The 21,479-nt window shown below is 48.2% G+C and overlaps 1 protein-coding gene across 6 annotated transcripts in view; it reads left to right on the top strand.

The window, feature by feature from the left end:
- TMEM63B (transmembrane protein 63B) overlaps positions 1-21,479 on the top strand; it is a 49,358-nt gene that overhangs the window by 12,218 nt on the left and 15,661 nt on the right. For 2 of the 6 annotated variants that reach the window (XM_030268580.4, XM_030268581.4), the window contains 3 exons: positions 18,457-18,664; positions 19,257-19,336; positions 20,857-20,895. In XM_030268580.4, coding sequence (XP_030124440.1) covers positions 18,479-18,664; positions 19,257-19,336; positions 20,857-20,895 — 305 coding nt within the window. In that variant the 5' untranslated portion in view covers positions 18,457-18,478. Of the gene's footprint in view, positions 1-13,258; positions 13,483-18,456; positions 18,665-19,256; positions 19,337-20,856; positions 20,896-21,479 lie in introns of those variants that run through there. The other 4 variants (XM_072927287.1, XM_072927288.1, XM_072927286.1 and 1 more) reach the window with 3 other exon arrangements.

A 21,479-nucleotide genomic window follows, 5' to 3' on the forward strand; every position in this document is an offset into this window, starting at 1 on the left:
TCTGCCGCCATATGGGTATGCAGTTCAATAACATCATGTGGGATCTGTTTCCAGCCATCTAGGATGGGATATAACTTGGCACTGGAGAAAGTCTGCAAAATTCAAGGAGCCCTAGAAGGCACTCTTTTCTTGCCTTCTCTTGCTCAGGAGCATATTCTTGGACAGTATTCCAGGTGTGAGATGGTGCCTTGGGGAGTTGGGGTTGTAATCCCTTTCCTTCCTCAAACCTTTGAGACCCATAGCAAACCTTGCCCACAGTGACCCATGCTCATCTCTGCCCACAGACAAAGGCTGGTGTTACTAGTGCCTCAGCAGTCAGATGTCCTTGCAAATCTTCCCAGGGGCACTGAGCAAATGGAATAATAGAGTGACCGTCCAGAGCAGGCTGGGCAAGGGTGAGCAGGGCTGCTTCCCCACCCACTGGCTGGAGGGGTTGTGATTCCCCTGGAGATGGACACTGCCTTGAGGTCCTGTCAAAGCACTGTAGCAACCAGTAATGCTTTCTTGAGCTGCTGCAAGAGGGTCCCAGGAACTGTGAGGAGGTTTTCAGAGACTTCATTTTAAATCAGTGCTTCAACACCTGCTGGCACTTGCTGTTTCTCAAGCCTGGAGCAGTCTGCAAGGTGGTGCTGGCACACTCCTTTGTGCTGGATCTGATCTCACACTTTCACAGGAAAGTGTTCCCAGAGCTTAAGAGTCTGATGTGAAAGAGTAAGTGCCCTTGAGTCTCCTTGCATTGGTGAGGGAACTGCAGGTGATCAGCTGATTCTGCAGCACCCATCCCTAAGTAACCCTCCCACGATCCCCTCATCTTCACACAACAGAAGAAAGTTTCCTTGCTCATGCTTCCTTGACTCATCTCATCCTCCACTTCCAGCATGAGTGTGTTTGGTGTTAGTAAACATCAAGTTTTAAATAGGCAATTGATGCTATATTGGGAGGAATTTTCTGTGGTGAGCACAGGCTTAGTGGGACCTGGGCCTGGAAGCTGTGAGTACAGCTCGGGCATGCAGGGGCATTGGTGACCCCTCATCAAGGGGCAGCTGTGGATGAGTCTGAGGGGATGCTTCCTGAGCTCCAACTTTGTTTACCTGGCCCTGAGATGCTATCCAGAGCCTCCCACCAGCCCTGCTTGGCTTCTCATGACAAGGATGTTGAGCTGCTGGAGCATGTCCAGAGAAGGGCAGTGGAACTGGTGAAGGATCCAGATCACAAATCTAATGAAGAGTGGCTGAGGGAGCTGGGGATGTTTAACCTGCAGAAAAGGAAGCTAATGGGGAACATGTGTACCTACTCTGAAAGGAGGTTGTAGCCAGATGGGGGACAGTGTCTTCTCCCACCTAAAAAGTGATAGGACTTAGGGACATGCCTTTAAGTTGCACCAGAGAAAGTTTAAGTTAGATTTTAGGAAGAATTTCTTCACTGAAAGAGTGGTCAGGCACTGGAACAAGATGTCCAGAGATATGGTGGAATCCCCATCCCTGGAAGTATTCAAAACCCATGTGGATGCACCACCTGGGTACATGGTTTAATGGTGGATGCAGCAGTGCTGGGTTAACAGTGGGACTTGATGATCTTGGAGGTCTTTCTTAACATTAATGATTCTGTGAATCTGTGATGTGTAGATTGATATTAGATAGGTAGGATTGAAAGCAGGTAGGATTCAGGAGGAAGGAGTGAGATGCAAGTGGCTATGTTGGGCTAAACTTAGCCCTGAGGGTCTGCAGGTGTTTCATGTAGGGACTATAGTACTGCTGGCCAGCCGCAGTGGAGTAAAACTGGGATCTTGGTAGCTGTCAATTTCTTTCCAGATGGTCCCTGACTCAGGAGGTGTATGTCACCATCTGTGTGACTCTAAGATGAGCAGCTAACTGCCCTGGGATGCTTTGTAGTGTCCACTGGGTTGCTGAGTAGAAGGCACCAAGCAAGGGATGTCTTTTTGATTGCTGAGGAGCTACACATACACATCCCTGTGCCTGTGCCACTTGGAGAGCAAGTGTTGACCCTAAAACACTGCTGGGTCTGTGGGTTTCTGATGAGCTGCAGTAAATGAGTCTCACACACACACACGTCTAGTGTGAGTGCATGAGGTGGAGCCCAGCAGAGATGCGTGTGGCAGAGTTGATTGCAGAGCTCCCAGCGTTGGCTCTGACAGGACATGTCCCTGCCACCCAGACCTGGCAGTCAGTCCCCAGCAGCCATGGCTGGCACCACAGCCTCAGTAGAGACCCGATTTCTGTAAGTGGGGATTCTTGAAGACTTTGACTGGGATGCCAGTCAAGTGGCATAAGCAGAGGGCAGGGTGCTAGTTGTGAAATTCCAGCCTCCTCACTTACAGGGCTGTGGCAGGATTACTGTGGCAAGTCTTGGTCATAAATAGGTGGGCAGGGCAGCAGCAGTAGCGGGGCTAGCCACCCAGGACAGGAGGCTGGAGGAGTTGCTGCTCTCCTGCACCCTTGTGCTTTCCCATTTCAGGCCCTGGAAGTCTAAGCATGGCTGTCAGGGGGCTCTGGGGCAGCTGGGCACTGTCCTCTCTTGGAGCTGGCCTGGGATGTATGTTTTCAGCACTAGCAGTATAGGGAGGAGATATGATGTACCCTCCTCAGGAGGCTGTGATTCAAGGAGGAGCTGTAAGTTGGCATGCCTGGATGGTCTTAGGCAGGGGACAGCTGATTTTGCAGCCTTCCCGCTTACTAAATTTGAGGAGGACTGGGGGAAAGGAGCAGCAGGTTTCCCTGGGAGCTCTAGGGAGGGTGTGGCAGTAGATTGCAAAATGCAAACTGAATCTGAAAACTCTCCAGTTTGGGGGGAGGAGGCTTTGCATGGGCTGTCAGGTAAGGAGTGTTGTCTGGCCTTACTCTGCATTGTCCAGGTTGTGTTTTAAGCTGTGTAAACCTATTGCTGCCTAGGGCTTTTCTGGGCTTGCTCCTCAGAGCTGATTGGGGCATGTTGGAAGAGGCATTTCAGAACAGCCTTATTGGCCTGCAAATGTGGCAGTGTGGCTACACTTTATCCATTGATAAAAAGTGAAATGTGTTGTAAGAGGCTTCTGTCTCATCTGTAGTGTGTAGCACTGAAAGACACTGTAGTGTCTTTCCATGCCATAATCTAAAAAGCAGATGTTAGGAAGCCTCCATTATGCATTAATGGATTTTGTCTCTGCCATTGGTATCTGTAGGTTGCCTGCTCCATTAAAAGTGCAGGAAATTCTAGATCATACAGCTGCTTGGGATTACTCTGAGGCAGCTTGAGTGCTTCAGTGCAGGAGACCTTTTCAAAATACCCTCTTAAGATCAGCAGAGGTAACAAAGGTTGTGTTGTGTATTTGCATTTGGCAAGAGTTGATTGGCAAGCTGATTGATGCTGGTGATCCACAGCAAGTCTGGTAACAACATTCCGGTATTTCCCACTACGTAAAATTGGCACAACTAGAATGTTTTAATGTTTGCTGATATAAATGGGAAAATTGAAGTTCTCCTTGTAACAGCTGACACTTATCTAAATATTGTGTTTATTTCAAAGTTTAAAAAAAAATTAAAGATAAAAACAAACCTTACTTTGCCCTCCCTCTGTGGTCAATTTGAGCACCGTGGGAGGCAGCTGTGCCGGAAGGAAACGGGAAGTGAGAGGATAAACTGGGGTGACAGAGTACTGAGATATATGTATATTTGGCCACGATATGACTGACAGAGAACCCTTTGGGCTCTCAGGCTAAAAATGGAAAGAAGTTGTGCTGCAGAGTAAGGAGGCTGCAGTACCACTCTTCCTCTGGCTCTAGCTGTGTCTATGCTTGGGGTGTTTGGGCACAATACATTGAGAAAGATGCTGACCACACAGAGAGACACACCAGCTGTAGGAACAGTCACACTGGAAAGGTGTGCTTGGAAAAATGACAGGTGTACAGACTTGAGCTTGAGGAAAGTGGAGAGAGGTAAGAGATGTCTTCTGTCAGCAAGGGATCTTCAATCCTGTTGCTGAGAAGGGAGAGCAGTGTTTTTTGATGAAGCAGTGAGAAGCAGAAGTAATGAAATTTGGAAGCAGAACTGGGAGAAATGGCATGCTTTTCAAGCCTGCCAGAACCATTTCCCCAGGAAGAGAAGAAAACTTTCTGGTCTAGGATCATTTATTTAACTGGTTGCTATGAAGTGTACAGCAGGAACATATTTGCCAACATTAAAGAAAAATTCTACTTAAACTTTTTGGTCTTTGCAGCCTCTACCCTGAGGCACCCAGCTGGGGCTAGGTTGGTAGCTGCTGCACATGGCCAGAATCCAGAGAATGGTCTTGGAAAACATCTGGTTCTTGAAGCAGAGCACAGCACTCAAGTCTGTCCCTTTTTGGGTAAACACTTTAATTTAGCCATATACTTATGATGACTTCAGTAAAAGTGTTTCAAGATAAGTATGTACTTGGGAGCTTTCCTGAGCAGGGGTCATTTCTTTTGCATGAAGATTGTTGAAGAAATATCTTAACGAGCATTATCCTGTACAGTTGCCAAAGATTTGCATTAGGAGAAATACTAAGCAGTAATCTCATCTGGGTTATTAATTAGTAATTTATCTCAGAATGCCATAGTTCTACTAATTGTTTGGTTTCTTTTTTTCCCTGCTCTTGTAATGTATTTGGGAAGGCCAAGCAAGCTTCATGCCTATAAAGAAAATGCCTCAGCCACTGCTTTGGATGGTTTCTTTTCATGCAATACATGTTGTGTGTTGTCCCCTTTCAGAAATGAAGTATGGAGCAGCATGTTCACCCCTGTGAACCAGCAAAGAACAGGGGTTTTGTCTCTAGGTACCCTGAATCTTTGGAGTCCACTGGCTCCTTTTTATTTGGGTGATGGCCCCTCCTGCCCCTCTCTGTGATGCTGCACTTTCACATCAGTCTAGCCAGCCAGTTGACCTTTCCATAGAAGGTGAACAGTCAGGAATATGATTTCTTGGCAGAAACCCATGTCATGCTTTAGTGCAGTGTTGTGCTGTGTGCTGGTAACTGTGTCCAGCAGAGGGTTAGGGTTGTATGGGGTGACCGTCAAACTTCAAGACTGCACACCAAGATGGAGACACGAAGTCAGACATGAAGACATGAAGTCACCTCAGGTTTGGGGCACCTGGACCCACCACATTGTTTTATTTTGACGTTAGAAGTCATCTGTGGAAGCAGAGATTGAATAGCTTTAGGAGGGAAAGGTGGTCTCAGGAAATACGCCCAGAATAAGGATTGACACGGAAGGGCTTAGCTGGGCAGAAGATTTGGTGGGATGGGACTAGCACAGCTCTTCTGAGCATGTCTCTTTCAGAGCTAACTGCTACAGCTCTCATTAGGCTGTTCACCACTGATTTGCACTCTTTTTAGGGCAGTGCTTTCTGTGGAAAGCAGCCTCCAGGTGTGCAAGCTGCCTTACAGCAGCTCCAGGCTATGATGTTTAGCTGCTCCTGGGTGTTCTCCAAACTCAAGCCTATGGAATGTATCTGTTATGGACAGGTTTACAAAGAAAACTTTAAAGTCACAAAAAAGGAGGCCAGTTAATTAAAAACAAGTAAGCGTGTTTATTACAAACTGAACAACTGGAAGCAAAAGCCCCCGGCTAGTCTGGGGACTGTTTCAACAACTAAGTAAGTTACGGGTGTTTCCAAGGAAAGCAGCTCCGAGGAAAGACCCGGGTGTCACACATCCCAGGCCTTTTAAAGTCCCTCTCTTCTCTCCTGATTTGGGCGCTCAGGATCTGTGCTGTGATAGGCTATTTCTCTGTTGCTGGTTGGCCCATAAGTTGGTGCAGTCTTTGCCAATCATTTTGAGATTCTCGCCTCCTTTGGTTGGTCTCTCTTCCAATCTTGATCCGAGCTGTGGCAGTGTTCCACAATGCTGTACTTCTGGAAGCTTCTCTGCCCCCCCTCCACAAAGATTGGAATCTCCTCCCCGGTTCCACTCCCGTTTTATGCATGCACAACAGTATTGAGTTTTAATATAACTAATCACCTTACTCGCACCGACACCATCTAACCCTCTACCATGTGCTGTTAACTACATTTCCAATCACGACCTGTTACTTGTATCAACAACATCCATCCTTATACATACATTGTTAACAACATCCAATCACATTCTGTTACTTGTACTAACAACATTTAACCTTGTATATACATTGCATATATATATATATATATATATATATATTGTATATACTACAGTCCCCAAAAGTTTAATTTTTTTTTGTTTGTTTGTTTATAACACACCCATGTCTGTTTTCCTTTCAGTACCACTGCCTGGAGCAGCAGAGCCCAGGAAAGTTCTGGCATGCCTGAGGGGGTTGTTAGGTGTCTGGTCTTAGTCCTTCTGTGTAATACTCGTCTGTCTGGGCTGGAGGACCATTCCTGCCTTCACCTCCAGCAGAGGTGAAGGCAGGAATACCTTAGTCCAGTGTTTGGTGTGCTCCACATTGTTTTTTGAGGTGACCTCCAAGCCATTTCCTTCATATCAAGTTAGGATTTTGGTGGTCTTAGTAGATATGAGCACACTGGCTTAAGCTAGGGCTGCAGGCCAGAGGAACCCAGGTTACTAAACTGCAGTCTTTAGGGGACTCTGATAGGCTTGATATTTGCTTGTGTGGAGTTGTGCTCCACGGATAAACAGTGACTCAGAGCAGCTTTATCCAGTTAAAGTACTATTTCTTTGTTTGCCCTAGCATTGAGATAGAGCCTGGATGACATGAGGCTCACACTGCTGCATCTTACCAAAAATTCAGTGCCCACCTGCAAGCCCAAACAGCTGCTTTATCTCGCACACCTTTATCAGTGGTTCTGGGAGCCAGGTTGCTTACCTTCAAGTACCACTTCAGTGTTCCTTGGTCTCTGCTGGATCTCGGTGCCCAGCGCCCAACTGGCGCTTTGTTCCCTGTGTTCCCAAGCCAGGCCCAGCTCCTCTTGCCAAGCCCAGTGGGGTGGAGTGAAACCATTGAAAAGAAGAGCCTGATCAGCATCTCTCAAGTGCTAGTGGCTGGCTGAGGGCCCAGCCTACTGCATGCCAGTGACTCCTGCCTGCAGACCCCAGCCCCAGCAGTCAAAAGCAGGCAGAGCTGCCCTGAAAACTCAAGAAGAGGTAAGTGTTCAACAACCCTCATTTTTCCCAGCAGGTAAAGGTTATTGGGCACCTGTCTCCAGATTAGATCTCTCTGGTAGAATCAGAGCAAATATCACGTAGAAGAGGAGTTGAAGCATCTCTGGGTCCTGATGTGCTGAGTGAGGTCCAACAGATCTCTCGGGCCTTGGAGCAAGGATAGTCTCAATGCTCTGTTTAATGTCCATCTACCTATGCTGTGACCTTTGTTATTTATTCAGGGCCCAGCAGGAGGTCCAAATTGGTCTCTTATAACATCTGTCTCTCTTACTGGAGTTCAGTAGCTGCTGGGACAGTGCAGAAGGGGAACCATGTGCTGTAGGGCCTCAAGGTTTTTCCAGTGGCACAGTTGTCCTACTTTGGATGTGTTTGTGGCCAAGGTTGCTATGCTGCGCTTGGCTGTGTGTAGTTCCCTGGGCTATGCTGCTGTTGCTGGATCCCTGACTCTGTTGAGATTTCCCCAGTAGATGCAGAAAGCAAATTCCTAGATGGTCTCCTGTAACTGTCCTGGCTTGCTGGCCACATCCAGACTTCTTGCTGTGAGAACCCTTTGCTGATATCTGCTGTTATTGAGGAATAATTGAAGCGTTTTCTCCTCCTGCTGTGGCTGACAAATCTTTTTACAACTCAGCATGAAGTCATAAAGGGAGCTCAATTTTACTTGCTGCAGGGCTGTGATTACTTTGACCTTTGTTCGTGTGTGCTGTGGGTCCTTTGTAGGCCAGCTCTGCAAGGCAATCACTATCTTAGGAATGCTTCAAGGAAGGTGGGAAAAGGTGAGAACATCCTCAGCCTGCAAATTGTAAACACTTGAAGCTGCAATCTGCTGAAGGACCAGGCATTTGTCTGTTACAGGAAGGGTGCCGGTGCCAGAATTTGAAGTAGATGTTCCTGTTTTAGGAGCAACACTGAGGCTGCTCCTGCTGAAGCTCATGCAGTACCCTGGCAGCTTGTCCCTCAATGCCCATGAGGGAAGAGGGTTCCTTCTAGGTTTCTTAGTTTGCATTCTGGGTTTCTGCTGCTGGGTGAGAGAGCCAGGCTGGTGGGCCCTTCCCTACTAGTGCCAAGCTTTTTCACCAGTATGTGAAGGAGGGTTTTTCTGTGTGCCACTAAGCACCATCTCCAGGGATGCTGCTCTAAGCACATGGACCCATTTTGCCACTGTTCTTGAATTGGTGCATGGTTTCAATTTTCTCATGTCCCTGTGGAGCAATTGCTCAAGAAGGGTGTAGAGAGTTGACACTGGCTGAATGCCAGGCACCCACCAAAGCCACTCTCCTGCCCCTTTCCACAGGTGGACAGGGAAGAGAGCATGTAATGAAGGGTTCCTGAGCTGAGGACTGGGAGAGAGCACTCATCAAATACCATCACAGGCAAAACAGGCTCAAATTAGAGATATTACTTGATTTTCTTGCTAGCAAAATCAGAGCAAGATGAGAAGTAAAATAACACCTTAAAAACACATTCCAACCAGATCTACCTCCTATCGCAGTAATGCAGAGAGACACAAAATGGGACTTTAGGGTCAGTTCATCACCTGTTGTTTCTCCTGCTGCTTGGGGAAAGGAGTCATTCCCTTGGGGTCCTTCCCACAGGAGACAGTTCTCCATGAAAGTCTCCAACATGAGTCCATCTCATGAGCAACAGCTCTTTGTGGACTGCTACTATGTGAGTCCATCCCACAGGCAGCAGCATCCCTCAAACTGCTGCAGCATGGGTCACTCTTCCATAGGGTGCAGTCCTTCAAGGACAGGCTGCTCCAGCATTGTTCCTGTCTCTGCGGGTCTCTTGTAGAATCTCAGCCTCCTCTCAGGCATTCACCTGCTCCAGCATGGGTCACCTCCATGGACTGCAGAGGCACAGTTGCTTCACCATGGTCTTTACCACAGACTACAGAGGAATCTTAGCTCTGGTGCCTGGAGCATCTACCCTCCCTTGTTCTCCACTGGCCTCGGTGTCTGCATACTTATTCCTCTCACACGTTTTCACCTCACTTCTCTGACTGCAATTGCACAAAACTTTTTTCTTCCTTTTTCCATACGTTATTGCCAAGGAGTTACCACCATTTCTAATTGGCCCAGCTTTGGAGCTGCCAGGTATTGGCTCTGCTGGAAATGGAGGAAGCTTCTGGCAGCTTCTCAGTGAAGCCACTCCTGTAGCAGACCTTTCCTTTCCTCCCCACCCCCTTTCCTACCAAAGCTTGTCCATGCAAACCCAATAGAAAGGGGCATGAAGCTTTTCTGAAGTACCATCCAGGAGAGGTAATGCTTCACTCCTGTGCATGCCTAATTTGGTAGTGCCAGCTTAGGGCAGGAGGACTGGGCAAGAGAGAAGCTTACCCCCAATAACTGCTGGCTGCTCAAGCAGCTTTCATGCTGTGGAGTCAGGGAAGAGTGATGCTCTCAGGGCTGATGCACTAGGGTGTTCCACCAGCCTCTGGTGAGGAACAGCTGTGAAGCCCTGAGAGGTGGCTTGGATTCCTCAGAGAGATGCTCCGTGCCACTGCTTGGTGACTTGCATCACCAAGGAGTTTCCTTGATGGGAAGTGCTGATCATACCTCATAGGCAAGTGATTATAATTGCACCCAGTGAACAAAATTCTTGTGTCTTTGAATACTGTGCTGCAAGGAGGTAAAGACTTCTGTTATGCAGAAGAGAGGAAGAGGAAACAATCAATGTGACCTTGAGAGACTAGATAAAAACCCGGTTTTATGCGAGACACATTTTTTGCTCAAGAGGAAAAGCTGGGTGTAGATGAGAATACCCAGTCTGTGACTGGCAGGAAACAGGTACGAGGCCTGAGGAGAAAGATGAATATGTAGTACTCTCCTATACACAAGAGAATTAAGATCAGAATTTACAATGAGGTGAGGTTACTGATAAACAAAGGAAAAAGGAATGAGACCTGCAATAGTGCAGAGCTACTGCTAAAAACATGCCCCGGTGCAAAAGGGACAATATGGTATTTAGTCACTTGAGAAACAGGAGAGACGTGGAAAAATTCAGAGTAAATATGAAATCACCAGGGAGATTGGCTTGTGTTTATGGCAAGCCAGATGTCATGCACCTGAACAGCTCTCTGTAAAAGTGCTTGAAAACTAAAGTGGTATTTGTGCAGTAAAGATCCTGTATGAAGTTACTCTCACTTAAAAAATGAAGTATGGGAGAGCTAGCCTGGGGCAGGACCACAGGTTGTAAGTTAAGTGAAGGCCATATGCAGGTAATATAAATGATGATGCTAGACATGTAGGGGATAATCAAGATGGCAACCCATGAAGAACAGCCATTGTGCCAATGGAATCCATAAACTAGAAGCTGAAAACTACTGGTATTGTGAGGTCGTAAAGTCTCCATCCTTGTCTTTGCTAAAAGTCTACTGGGAATCAGTGAAGTTGCAACTGCTGGGGTGTTGAGTGATAGGTGAGGAAGCCCTGTTATCTGGGACTTACTCCCAGCCATATGATTTGGTTGCCATATGGCCGCTGCTCATCAAAATATACTGTGGGCGGTCCAGCACCTCATCTGTCTTGCTGCTCTGATGGTTTTTTGTGTTTACTGGATCACTATCAGTGTATGCCTACAGGAGACAAGGGAAGCCAAACAGTAAGTCGTATTTCTTTATAAAGTACAAGCTGGCAGACAAACTTGATATCTTTCTGAGATTTACAGCCTAATAACTTGAAGGGAAAGTGAGAGGTAAATATATTTGTAACTTAAGTGTTTGATTTGGTAACTAGTCAATTTACTGTAAATCAGGGTGACTGTGATTCAGCAGTGCAGAGAGCTGATTGATGTGGAGAGCTGTTTGATAGATTGGGCTTTCTCTTGATGGCAGAGGATGAGTCCCTTGCCATGAACTGGGACACATGGATTGGTTCCCATGAGACACCACTGAGGGTGTCCATACGGCATTGAGACTCCATGGTGTTTGTCAGTAAGCAAACAAGATGAGACTGCGGACCTCTCCTTTATGGTGCAGAAATGCCAGGTACCATGGCTGTGTTGTTCCTTGTAGCCACATGGAGGAAGTCGAGCTGCCTTGGCAGCAGAACTACATCATGGTGTTGTGTGGGTGTTACTGTTCTGCCAAACGTCTTTGGAGGAGAAGGGGCCATCATCAGCCTTTCCCTAATGGCCAGGCAGGAGCAGACACACCTTGCCCAGGAGCACTGAAGGGAGTCCAAAGGGATGTGAAAGTTGAGGGAGGAAGACAGCAGTGTGGGACATGCAGCATGGGAGCAAAATGCAGAGCCAGAGAGACCAAACTGCCCTTAGGCTGAGGACAGATTAGCCAGCTCTGATGTAGAGAGCATGAACCACAGCATACTGGGTTTTAGGCTGTGGTACAGCCCTTTTTGGCATGGTACATTATGTTCAGGGCATGATATGACTTGAAAGCACTACCATCAGATTGGAGGGAGTTCCTGTAAAAAAGAGGCATAAAAAAGACCTAGCTGTTTGGAGCTCAATCCATATCACTTGGCAAGGTAGTTTCCAGTGGGTGAAGGCAGCGTGAAGTGTTTTGCTGATTTTCAAAGGCAAGGCTTTTGTGAATATCCTGGGTGATTTTGAAAGGGACCAAGTTGTGAAGTGGACAGGTTCCTGACCTTCATGAAACTCAAACCTAGGTTTTACATGGATCCAAATGCTCCCCACTGTTACAATCTACTACCATCCATGCCAGGCACCGTCCCAGCTCAGGGTCACTTGTGTGGTTTGCAGTGCTTACAGTTGTGCTGGAAGCAGGACCAGGACTTCCTGAGCATTGGGATGTACACAATCAGCAGTGTGCAAGCCACCACAAAATGGTGCTTTGAGCAGTGTGGGGTTGGGGCTGCCTGTGACAGTGACAGTACCTGCCAACACCAGGACTGGGAACTGATGTGCATTAAAGAAAGGTGTGATGCCCTTAAGTGGTAGATATTTGAGGCCTGGTGCAAAGCCAGTTGGAAGGACTTTGGACCCAGGGCAAAGGTGCACTTAGTTTTTGCTTTGAAGAAGTCAAGCCTGCCAGACCAAAGCTTTGTAAGCCTGGTGTCCAGTTGCCTAGTTCATAGAGGTGAAGCATGCAGGGAGCTTTGTATTGACTGGAGGAGATGGAAAGGAGACAAAGAGATGTAGGGCTTAGGCAGGCCCCTCCTCCTTTCGATTGATATAGGACCGATCCCTGTTGTATGCTTATCAGTGCTTTGCCCAGGCTTGTTGGAAATGCACCAGTAGCACATTTGCTTCTTGATGCTTTTTCCCTTGGCCTGCAGATCACGTTTCTCCTCACTGCACCCAGCACGTCAGCACTTCTCCAGCCCTCAGCTGCCTGCGTACTCTATGCCAGGTCTGAGGCATGGTGCAGGACAGCTTTCCCACTGCTGTTTCTGCACCAAGAGTGGTATTTTCCCTGTTTAAACTGTTGTACTCTGGGAAAGGCTTTGAGCTAACTTGTAAGCCCCTTTCTCCCCACCTGTCCTGAGGCTATTCCCTACTTGCTTAACAGGGTCAGACTGTTCTTCCTATGGGTCTGCTTGTGGCTGCAAGCAGTTTGCTCAGAGCTCTGCTAGACATTGCCACTTAGGTGCAGGTAACCTAGGTGGCTGTTTTGAGAGGATGAGAAGTCTCCCTCAACCTTAGGTGCCAGCTGCTGTGTGAGGGTGGCCAAGTGCCCAGTGCAGGCAGGTATGTACTGCCCTGGCAGGCAGAGGCTCAGGGTGGCACATCCTCTGGGCTCAGGTCCCTGGGGTCACACTGTGGGTTACCTATGGTACTTCAGAGACCAAGGGGACCCCAGAGGAGCAGGTCTGAAAGGTACAGGCCATGCCCTCGGCACCCTCCATGTCTGAGAACCAAAGCACACCTTACCTCCCTGCCATTCCCAAGAGATTTAAGAAGATTTGAGTTTCTTTATTTTTACTCTGGAAATTTGGTATTCTAGCCCCAGACCTACTGGTTTCCGGGCACCTCCAGCCTGCTATGAGACTGTCACATTTCCATAAACAAATGTGTCTCTACTAGAGCCCAATCTCAGTGTTCTAATTACAGATGCAGTTACTAACATTTAGTGGTGAGAAAACAAATGAGTGTAGCTTGTGTGCTTACGTCATTCCGTCTGAGAGTGCAAGCATCCGCTTTATTGATTTATATTTTTCTGCAGGTGTTTCTCAGGTCACCTCCTCGTGTCTGGCTGACATCAGTGGTGTGGCTGAAGGAACACAGACACTTGCCCGTGTCAGTGCATCTGTCTGCTGGTTAGCTCCTGCGTCACTCCTGCCTGAGTCCCAGCACAGTGCTTCCTCTTTCTTCTTTCCCCCTGGTGCCAGGGGTTTGGCAGAGGACGTGAGTGCTGAGTATGAGGAGCAGAGACTTCAGGGTGAGCTGGTGAGAATGGGAAATGCTCTGTTTGAGAAGACCTGCAGTGCTGTTTATGTTGTCTGCCCTGGCCTTACAGTGCTGCAGCAGAGTTCAGTGTGGGACAGGCAGCCTCCTCAGCAGGGATCTCCCAATCGCCTGCCTGCAAGTGGGGTGACTCCGTAAGCATCCTGGTGCACACTTTGTAGCCAGTCATAGCAGTGAAGGACCATGTAATCTTGGCCTTCCCACCTCATTCTGCTTTCTTTCTTCTTTCTCTTTGCAATGGATAGATGGAGTGTGGAGGCTTGCCTGGTTGCTGTTTGGGTCCTCATTTGGGTGCTGACCTGCCGGCCAGGGACAAAGACAAGGAGGATAAGTTGGTATTCTAGACCCAGACCTGCTGAGCCCACCAAGCTCTCAAGAACAGCAGTTCTCAGGGCTGTGTTTGCACAGGGCTTAACAGGCAGAAGCTGGGGCTGCAGCACCAGGGGGGATGTGCTTTAGGGACTTCAGGTAGGAAGCTGTATGCCTCTGCTTCTGACAGATGGTGAAAGCAGGGGACATTGTGGACATGCTGGTCTTGCTGGGGATGTAGGAGCTATGCTGCAGGGTAGGGAGCAGGTTTCTCTGTGGAGGGAAGAAGCTTCCTCTCTTCCTCCTTCGTACTGTTAATAGAGAAGGGGATGGAGTCCAGTATTGATGAATAAGCGTGGAAAATGCCTTTTGGCAAGTCTGTCTTTGCTGTTTTGAGGAAGTCAGCATTAGTTATGCAGAGTGCAGGAGGGGAAGCCTCTGGGGCTTGCATGGAACCTGGTTTGATGTCCTGCTCTTACTGTGCCTTTGGCCCCACTATATTCTGTGGTCACAAGCCATGCTTGTGATCAGGAAAGGGCTTGCGTACCTTGAGCTGGTTCCCACCACTCCAGCCTCACAACAGCTTCCCACCAACTCCCTGCACCTTGTCTCTTGATGCTCAGGAGCTCATGCTGATGTTAGTGTCTTAGCCCAGGCTGAGCCAAGCTTGCCCTGACCTACAGCCTTTAAGGGGAAGGAGGTACCAGGAAAGGCACCTTTAACCATGTTCCATTGCAGCACAGTTTGTGTGGTCAAAGATGCTCCTTTACCTGTGGTGGCAACATAAGGTATAAGGAAACATGCAGCATCCTTCCCTGGAGGGAGACACTGGGATCAAAACAGAAAGCTTTGCAGAACCACCTCTGCCTTCAGTGTGTATTTGAGCTGGGGAGAGCAGCTGTTGCTAGAAAAATCCTCATATCCCTCCCACACTGCTAGAAGGGATTTCCTTTCATAATTGGGAACTGTGCTTCTGTAGTGTAAGACTGCGTGCTGGAAGCACCACCTTTCCTCCCTGCGTGTGCTTTGAGTGAAACACCGTACCCAACATCAGCTGTCTCAGGGCTGGCCCTGCACCTTGCAGCACAGGGCACATTGGAGTGTGCCCTGCCTGGCTGAGGATGGGGGCAGAGAGTCCCCTGGACTGAGCATCTGAGACCAAGGTGCAAACCAGATGCAAGGAAATTGGTATTGCCAGGCCCATGGGTTGCACTGTGCCTGGGAAAATCAGCCAGTCTCCTGCTCAGCTGGAAGACTCCTTGGAAAGGCCTTTGGTGAAGGATACTAGCTAGGCACTATTGATAAAGACTGCAGAATTGGTTGCCAAAGCATTTTACTTAGTTGCCTAAATGGTGTTGTAACCCCAGAAGAACCTGGTAAGTCTTATCTAAATTGATACAATGGCAGGTCACCTCTAGCCTGCTGCCAGATGTTCTTGCAGCTGGGAGAGCTAGATAGGCACAAGTGCTCTGAACATTCCTGTGAGCTTTTCCCAGCTTCCCACACACCTGAAGCACCTCTGTTTCTATGGTGAGTTCCTGGTGCTTACCAGCTAGGTGGGGAGGTTGCATAATGAAGGATGATGTGGACTGCTTCTGTGCTTCTTGACTCAGCTCATGAAAAGGCAGTGTAAGCCTTGGGCATATACCATATCTTTTCCATTGCTGTGTTCTGGCTGGGTTACTGAAGAGGCTAGGAAAGTTTATATCCAGTCCATCCTCTAGGCTTCAGGGAAAAATTATAACTCTGGGACCTGTCTCTCTGAAATGTGTCCTAAATTACCTATAGGCTTGCAGAGTTTGTCTTCAATATGTAATGGTTTGTATAAATAATGTTTAGATAGGGTTGTGGGCAATCTAAGCACATGAGCCTCATTTCTTTTAAGAAAGACTACTGGAAAAATGGGGCTATAAAACATGCAAAAATGAGGTAGATAGTTTGGTGTCTGCAGAGGAAAATCATAGTTCCCTGATCTGTTGCAAGTCTTTCAATACTGTGGTAAAATAACAACATCTGGCAGACTTGTGTAACTTGCTTGGATGTTCAGAACACCTCTGAAATTTCTCACAGGAAACTGTTAAGAAAACTGTCTACTGGAGGAGGCGTAGAGTTCTGGCTCAAAAATTGGCTGAGGTTCCACAAACAAAGTCAAGGAGTGAACTAGCAATTTTAATGGTACAAGAGCAGAGGGATGAAGTCCTTTGCTATTAATGACCCAGAAAAGGTAATGGGCAGCAAGGTTTCTAAAATCTGCCAATACCCTACGGTCATTCATATTTGTCAAGAGGAAGTGACTCCCAAGTGACACCATATGTAGTGAAGTGGTCTGAGAAGTTGAGAAGCATGCAGCCAGGTGTATTGGAAGGAGTGATTTGCTCTGGGACATGGCTGGCTTCTCATTTACCTTGGCTACTCAGGGCAGTGGGATTGCAGGCTGATGGCAGAGATGCTTTTCTTCAGTATGCAAAGATGACATCAGAGAAGTAAATGGTGCTCAGCCATGTGAGGAGTAGTGTAAGGAGAGATGCTGAGAGCATCAGGGTGTTGTTCTGGCAGTCAAGGTCATTTCCCTACCTAGGATGGTGTATATGTGATTCTGGTCACCTTTCCATAGGGTCAGAAGAGAGGATGTGTTAGGAATGTGTGGGTGAGTGGTTAAAGCTAGAAGACACACGTTGTGTCCTGGGAAGGAGCGAGGACTTAGGGGTGAACTTAATAGAACTAGAAAAAGCAAATGTTTTTCTTCTTTGCCTTTTTCACTATAGAAAGAGAACTCAAGGCTGTGGTGTTACAGTAGGATTGTAGTCTTTACTCAAGATCTGGAACTCATTGCTAAAAATTTACAAGGTTCCCAAAAAGAGGATTGAGAGATATTTCTTTTTTCATTCAGTTAATCTAGATTGCACTTACAGAGGGGTGTAACCATTTGTGCTCCAAAGTGTGTGATATTCCTTTGAGTCTCATGCCATCATTTTTTCCCATCATTCCCCTAGAGCTTTGAGTCTCTAGTTAATTCAGCCTAGGTGAGTTATCCTGTCTTCCCGATTTATATCCAACTGTGATCTCATGTCTTGGCTTGTTTTTCTCCTGCCTTTCTGCTCCCTTGTTGTGCCCTAGGCAACCCTGCTCCACCTTTGTACCTGTGAATTATGTCTTAACAGGCTATTTTGTGGCTTTTCCAATTTGGCTGACCCCCTCTCAATGCCTGTACCCAGCTGGGCTTTTGCTTCTCAGGCTGCCCTTTGTCATTGGTGCTTCAGCTGGTTTGTAGCTGTGCACCCGTTCAAGCTGAGCTGGGAAGCATCACTTTGAAGTGGAGCTCTCTAGGTCACCTCAGCGAATCATTTTGTGGTCGTTTTCCAGCTAGCGATGTGCTGCGATGCTGATAAATCTCTGCAGCCAGGCAGGAGATGGCCAGGATTATACCCATAAGCTGGAGGTAGGGGCCCTGCATCCCCTCTGCTAATGTCACCAAACAATGCAGAGCTTGAAGGGCAGTGCTGGTGGCAGCTTTCGCATCCTTTCGGCAAGTGATGGCTCTTTTGCTCAGCCCTGAGGGATGGAATTTCTGGGGAAAAAAAAATGAGAACAGGCATTGCCCATAAGTGATACTGTGCTATCCATCCTTTTTGTGTGTTTCATGGTTGTAGTGAAGGATTTGGGGTGGTTTGTGGATGTTGGATTAAGAAGAATGGTTCAGGGATCAAAAGCCTGTATAGATCTTCCTGTTATCACTGTTCCTTGTGCTACTGATGGGATTTTCTCAGGCCTGTTCTGAAAAGTGGTTGTGTTTCTGCTGTCAGCATGTCCTTCTCCGAGTTATTCAGTTTGCATTTGTCCATTGCTACCATAATCATCTCTGTGTTTCTTATGGAGCTGCTCTGCCCAGGAGGAGGACCTCCCCATGTCCAAGCAGTGATGCTGACCTGCATGCCACTGTGGGTCTTGTAACGGTTTGGGAAAGGCACTGATATAAATAAAATATTTGAGCAGCTAAATAGTAGAGCCTAAGCCTCCTTTCTACCCTATATGCTTGCATCTAAATGGCCTCCAAATCAGAGAAAGGGCAGAAAACAAGCAGGGGGTGTGACCAGCCCCTGATGGGTGCCCTGGGAGCTGGAGGCTGAGGCCTGCAGTGAAGAGAGGGTGATGATTCAGCCTAATAAAGCTAATGGCTTTATGCAGCCAGGCAAGGGAAATGGTGGGATCATGATGCAGCAACTGTCCTATAGCAGTTTGTTTCTGTCATCCAGACATTACTTCATGCCTCATCCACTCCACCCTTTCACTTTTTCCTGTACCTAAACTCTTTCCCTGCTGAGGAGGGGGGAGCTGAAGACACCATGTTCTCATGAAGAAAAGTAGTCTATGAGACAGCTGCACCTAAATGGTGTGAAAGTGGACACACAAGGAAGGGAGTTCTGAGACTCCATGGTGGGACAATAGCTGCTGAAGCATATGGGTTCTTCTGGCACCACTGAACTCAGCAGGCTTCTCAGATGGCCTTGTCCCTGGACACTGGTCCCAGGGAAATCCTGTAGCACAGAGAAGCCTGAGCTGGCAGGCAAGGTTGCCCCCAACTCTAACAGGGCTATGTTGTCATCAAACTGGCATGTGTCTAACCATTTCTTTCTGTCCTTTCCCCAGGGAAGACAATGAAGCTGTAGAGATGCTTCCTTACGTCATTGCCACCCTGGGCTCAGTAGGAGCCCCCTGCAAAACTCCCACATGCAACAACAACAACAGCACTACCAAGGACTACTGCTACAGTGCACGTATCCGCAGCACTGTGCTGCAGGGGCTGCCCTTTGGGGGGGTGCCCACCGTCCTAGCCCTTGACTTTATGTGCTTTCTGGTAAGTCTACCTATTGTTGTTTTGACACCTTCTGCCCTAATTAACCATGAAACAAGGATGGTGATCAAATGATTAGGGTTGAGGGCCCCAAATGCCATCTCTGACTTTGCTGCTGGCTGGCTTTCTGGCCTTGATCATGTCTCCTAGACACTGTGTGTTTAGCCACTCTTGACTTAGCTCTAGTAGTACCACACTGAGCCCCATGGAAGGATTGTTGCAGGATGGGGGTGATGTTGAGCGAGTCCTGCATCCCAAAACTCCCACTTATGTTGCCAAGTCCCTGCAGCTTTATCCACCCAGAAGCTGTGGGACCAGAAATCATATAGCCATAATTTTGACTCCTAGGAACCTCAGGGCCTTTTGATCCTGTGGAGCTACCTTAGCTACTGTGTATTGCATCCTGGACCTCTGCCTCCCACAGCTATCCAGATAGTCTGATTTAACAGTCCTGGGGAACTTGTGCTCTCAGTGTGCTCTTAAATGAATACTTTCTCCCCTCCTACCCGCCTTGTTCCTGTGGCTCTGCATGCAGAGGACAAGGACAGAGTTGGATAGTGCCTTTTCTCACAGCTTCTCTTTTGGTCTCTTTCAGGCACTGTTGTTTGTCTTTTCAATTTTGCGTAAAGTTGCTTGGGACTATGGACGCCTGGCCCTGGTGACGGATGCTGACAGGTAAGCACGAGAGAGTGGCAGGGGAATAAGATACGAGTAGTGCCCCTCCTTGCTGTAAGGCAGAAGGGATAAATCCTATTTTGTGTGCCTGAGTAGCTGAAGAGGAGAGGCAGATGTGCCAGTTGCATTGTCTGAGCTCCAGGAACAGGAAGAAGTCCCCACTTACTGGCTTTTTTGTTACAGCATCCTTCTCCCAACACACAGAGTGGTCCCCGCTGTCTCCATATCACTTACGGTCCCTTCAGTGACAGTGATGTGCAGGGGCCCTTACAGAGGAACAGCAGATGGAGGGAGGAGAGAAACAAGAGGTCCCAAGAAGGGTGATAGCTGCTACAGTAAAGGCTTTGTTAAGCCTCTAAGGTGTCTTTGTGCCTCTGCTGGATGCAGTTCTTGTGAGGAGCACTTGACAGCAGTATGCTGCTTTTCCAGGTGTGATACTGCTGTGCTGATGTGAGTTTAACACACATCCCAAATGCTGATGAATTGGTCTGGGTGTGGATCCTTCCTGCCTAATGCATTTGTGGGCTGCAGTGTCTGTCAGCAAAAGCCAGGGCCCATTGGAGATGGCAGCTCCACAGCAGAGGGAGTATTCCCTGCACAGCAGTGGAAAGAATTTATTTTTTTCTAGCATCGAACCATGAATTCTTCTTGTTTAACTAAGTGGTCCTGGATAGGGTTAGATAAGCAACTGTGTCCGTGTGGCTCCTCTGCCCATCGTTTCCTGGTCTGGCTGGGGAAATCAACTGTACAGAGGTAGTGGAAGGGTTACAAGGAGAAGGAATAATCATAGGAGACCTCAATGGGGAGAGAGCAGCAGGGTTAAGCAGTCTGGATCCAGGTGCTGGCAGGAAGCCAGAGGAACTGCACAGCTCTGGCCTCTGGTGGGGAGTGTGGGCTGGATTTCCTGAGGCAATTATTGAGCACCTTGGGTGCAAGGGAGTGCCAGCAATGGCTGCAGGCAGAAAGGCAGGGGGGTGCCAGCTGTTTGGAGAGGGAGCGCTGGTGAGCACAGGGAGAGGGACAGGGTGGCTGTGGATCAAGTTGTGGATCAATGGGACTGCAGTCGCAGGGAGGAGCCAATGCTGCTTGGCTTATCTGTGGGGTAGGATGAAATTTTCAGGATGGGGGTGCATGTGTGTTAGTTGTCTGGGTGGGGAGGAGATATATGGAAGGGAAGCTCAGATGGCAGCCAGGCAGTCCCTACAGTCTGTCCTACTCCCTGTCAGGAGCTCCCTGCAATGTCCATCATCTGGAGCCAGGTCACTTTCCCAGTGAAGCCAGCTTCACTTCAGCTGGCAGCAAAGCATTCTGCCCCTGGACCGGTGGGCATTCAAGATTGCTGGAACTTGAGACGTTGCTGGGCTCTGGAAGGAAGGTCTTCTCCAGCCTGACCATAGGCAGGTTTCTCTTCTTCAGGATGATGGGGAGCCATGTTGTGTGTATACTTCCCTGCAAAAGAGGAGAGCTCGGCACCTACTCCTGTGGTTGTAACCTCTACCTTTCTGTTTCTGTGCCCCCAGGCGCCGACGCTGGGAGACGGAAAGAGAGGAGCGGGAATAGTATGTCGTTTTTTCAGGGTCTCATCTCTTCTCTCTTTCTTGCTCACAACCTCTCTCTCTCCTTTTTTTCTTGCAGTTGTCTTGCTTGTGAACTAATCTAAATGGCTGGGAGTTTGGGCATGAATTTTTGTCTCTCGGTGGATTTGTGCTCTTCTTTCCCTCTCCTTTGTGTCATCCACTACCACATCTGAATGCACCCTGGTTTTCCCCTAGTAGCCCTTAAATGCTCCTTGAGGGCAGCAGTGCCAGGGAGCTTTCAGTCCTGACCAAGGCAAAGGGTGCTGTATCACATGCCCTGCTCTATCTGCTTGTGTCCAGCTATCCTGCCTTATGATGAAGGTAAAAAAACTTGCTTGCCTGAACCCACAGTACACTCGGGTCACCCAGGTGCAGGGGAGGCTACTGTGCCTGGTCCTTCTTGTGCCAGGTTGCCACAAGAGCTGTTCCCTCACCATCTGCAAAGGTAGGCAGATGCACAAAGAGGATCTGGCAAGAGTACTATCTTTACTTTTTACCCCATGAGGCTGCTGGAACCCGGGCAGCCTTTGGCCCTTGTCCCTTGCCACCTAAACCCACATCCAGCA

Source organism: Taeniopygia guttata, chromosome 3 (assembly GCF_048771995.1).
Source record: "Taeniopygia guttata chromosome 3, bTaeGut7.mat, whole genome shotgun sequence".
In the NCBI taxonomy this organism is placed as follows: domain Eukaryota; kingdom Metazoa; phylum Chordata; class Aves; order Passeriformes; family Estrildidae; genus Taeniopygia; species Taeniopygia guttata.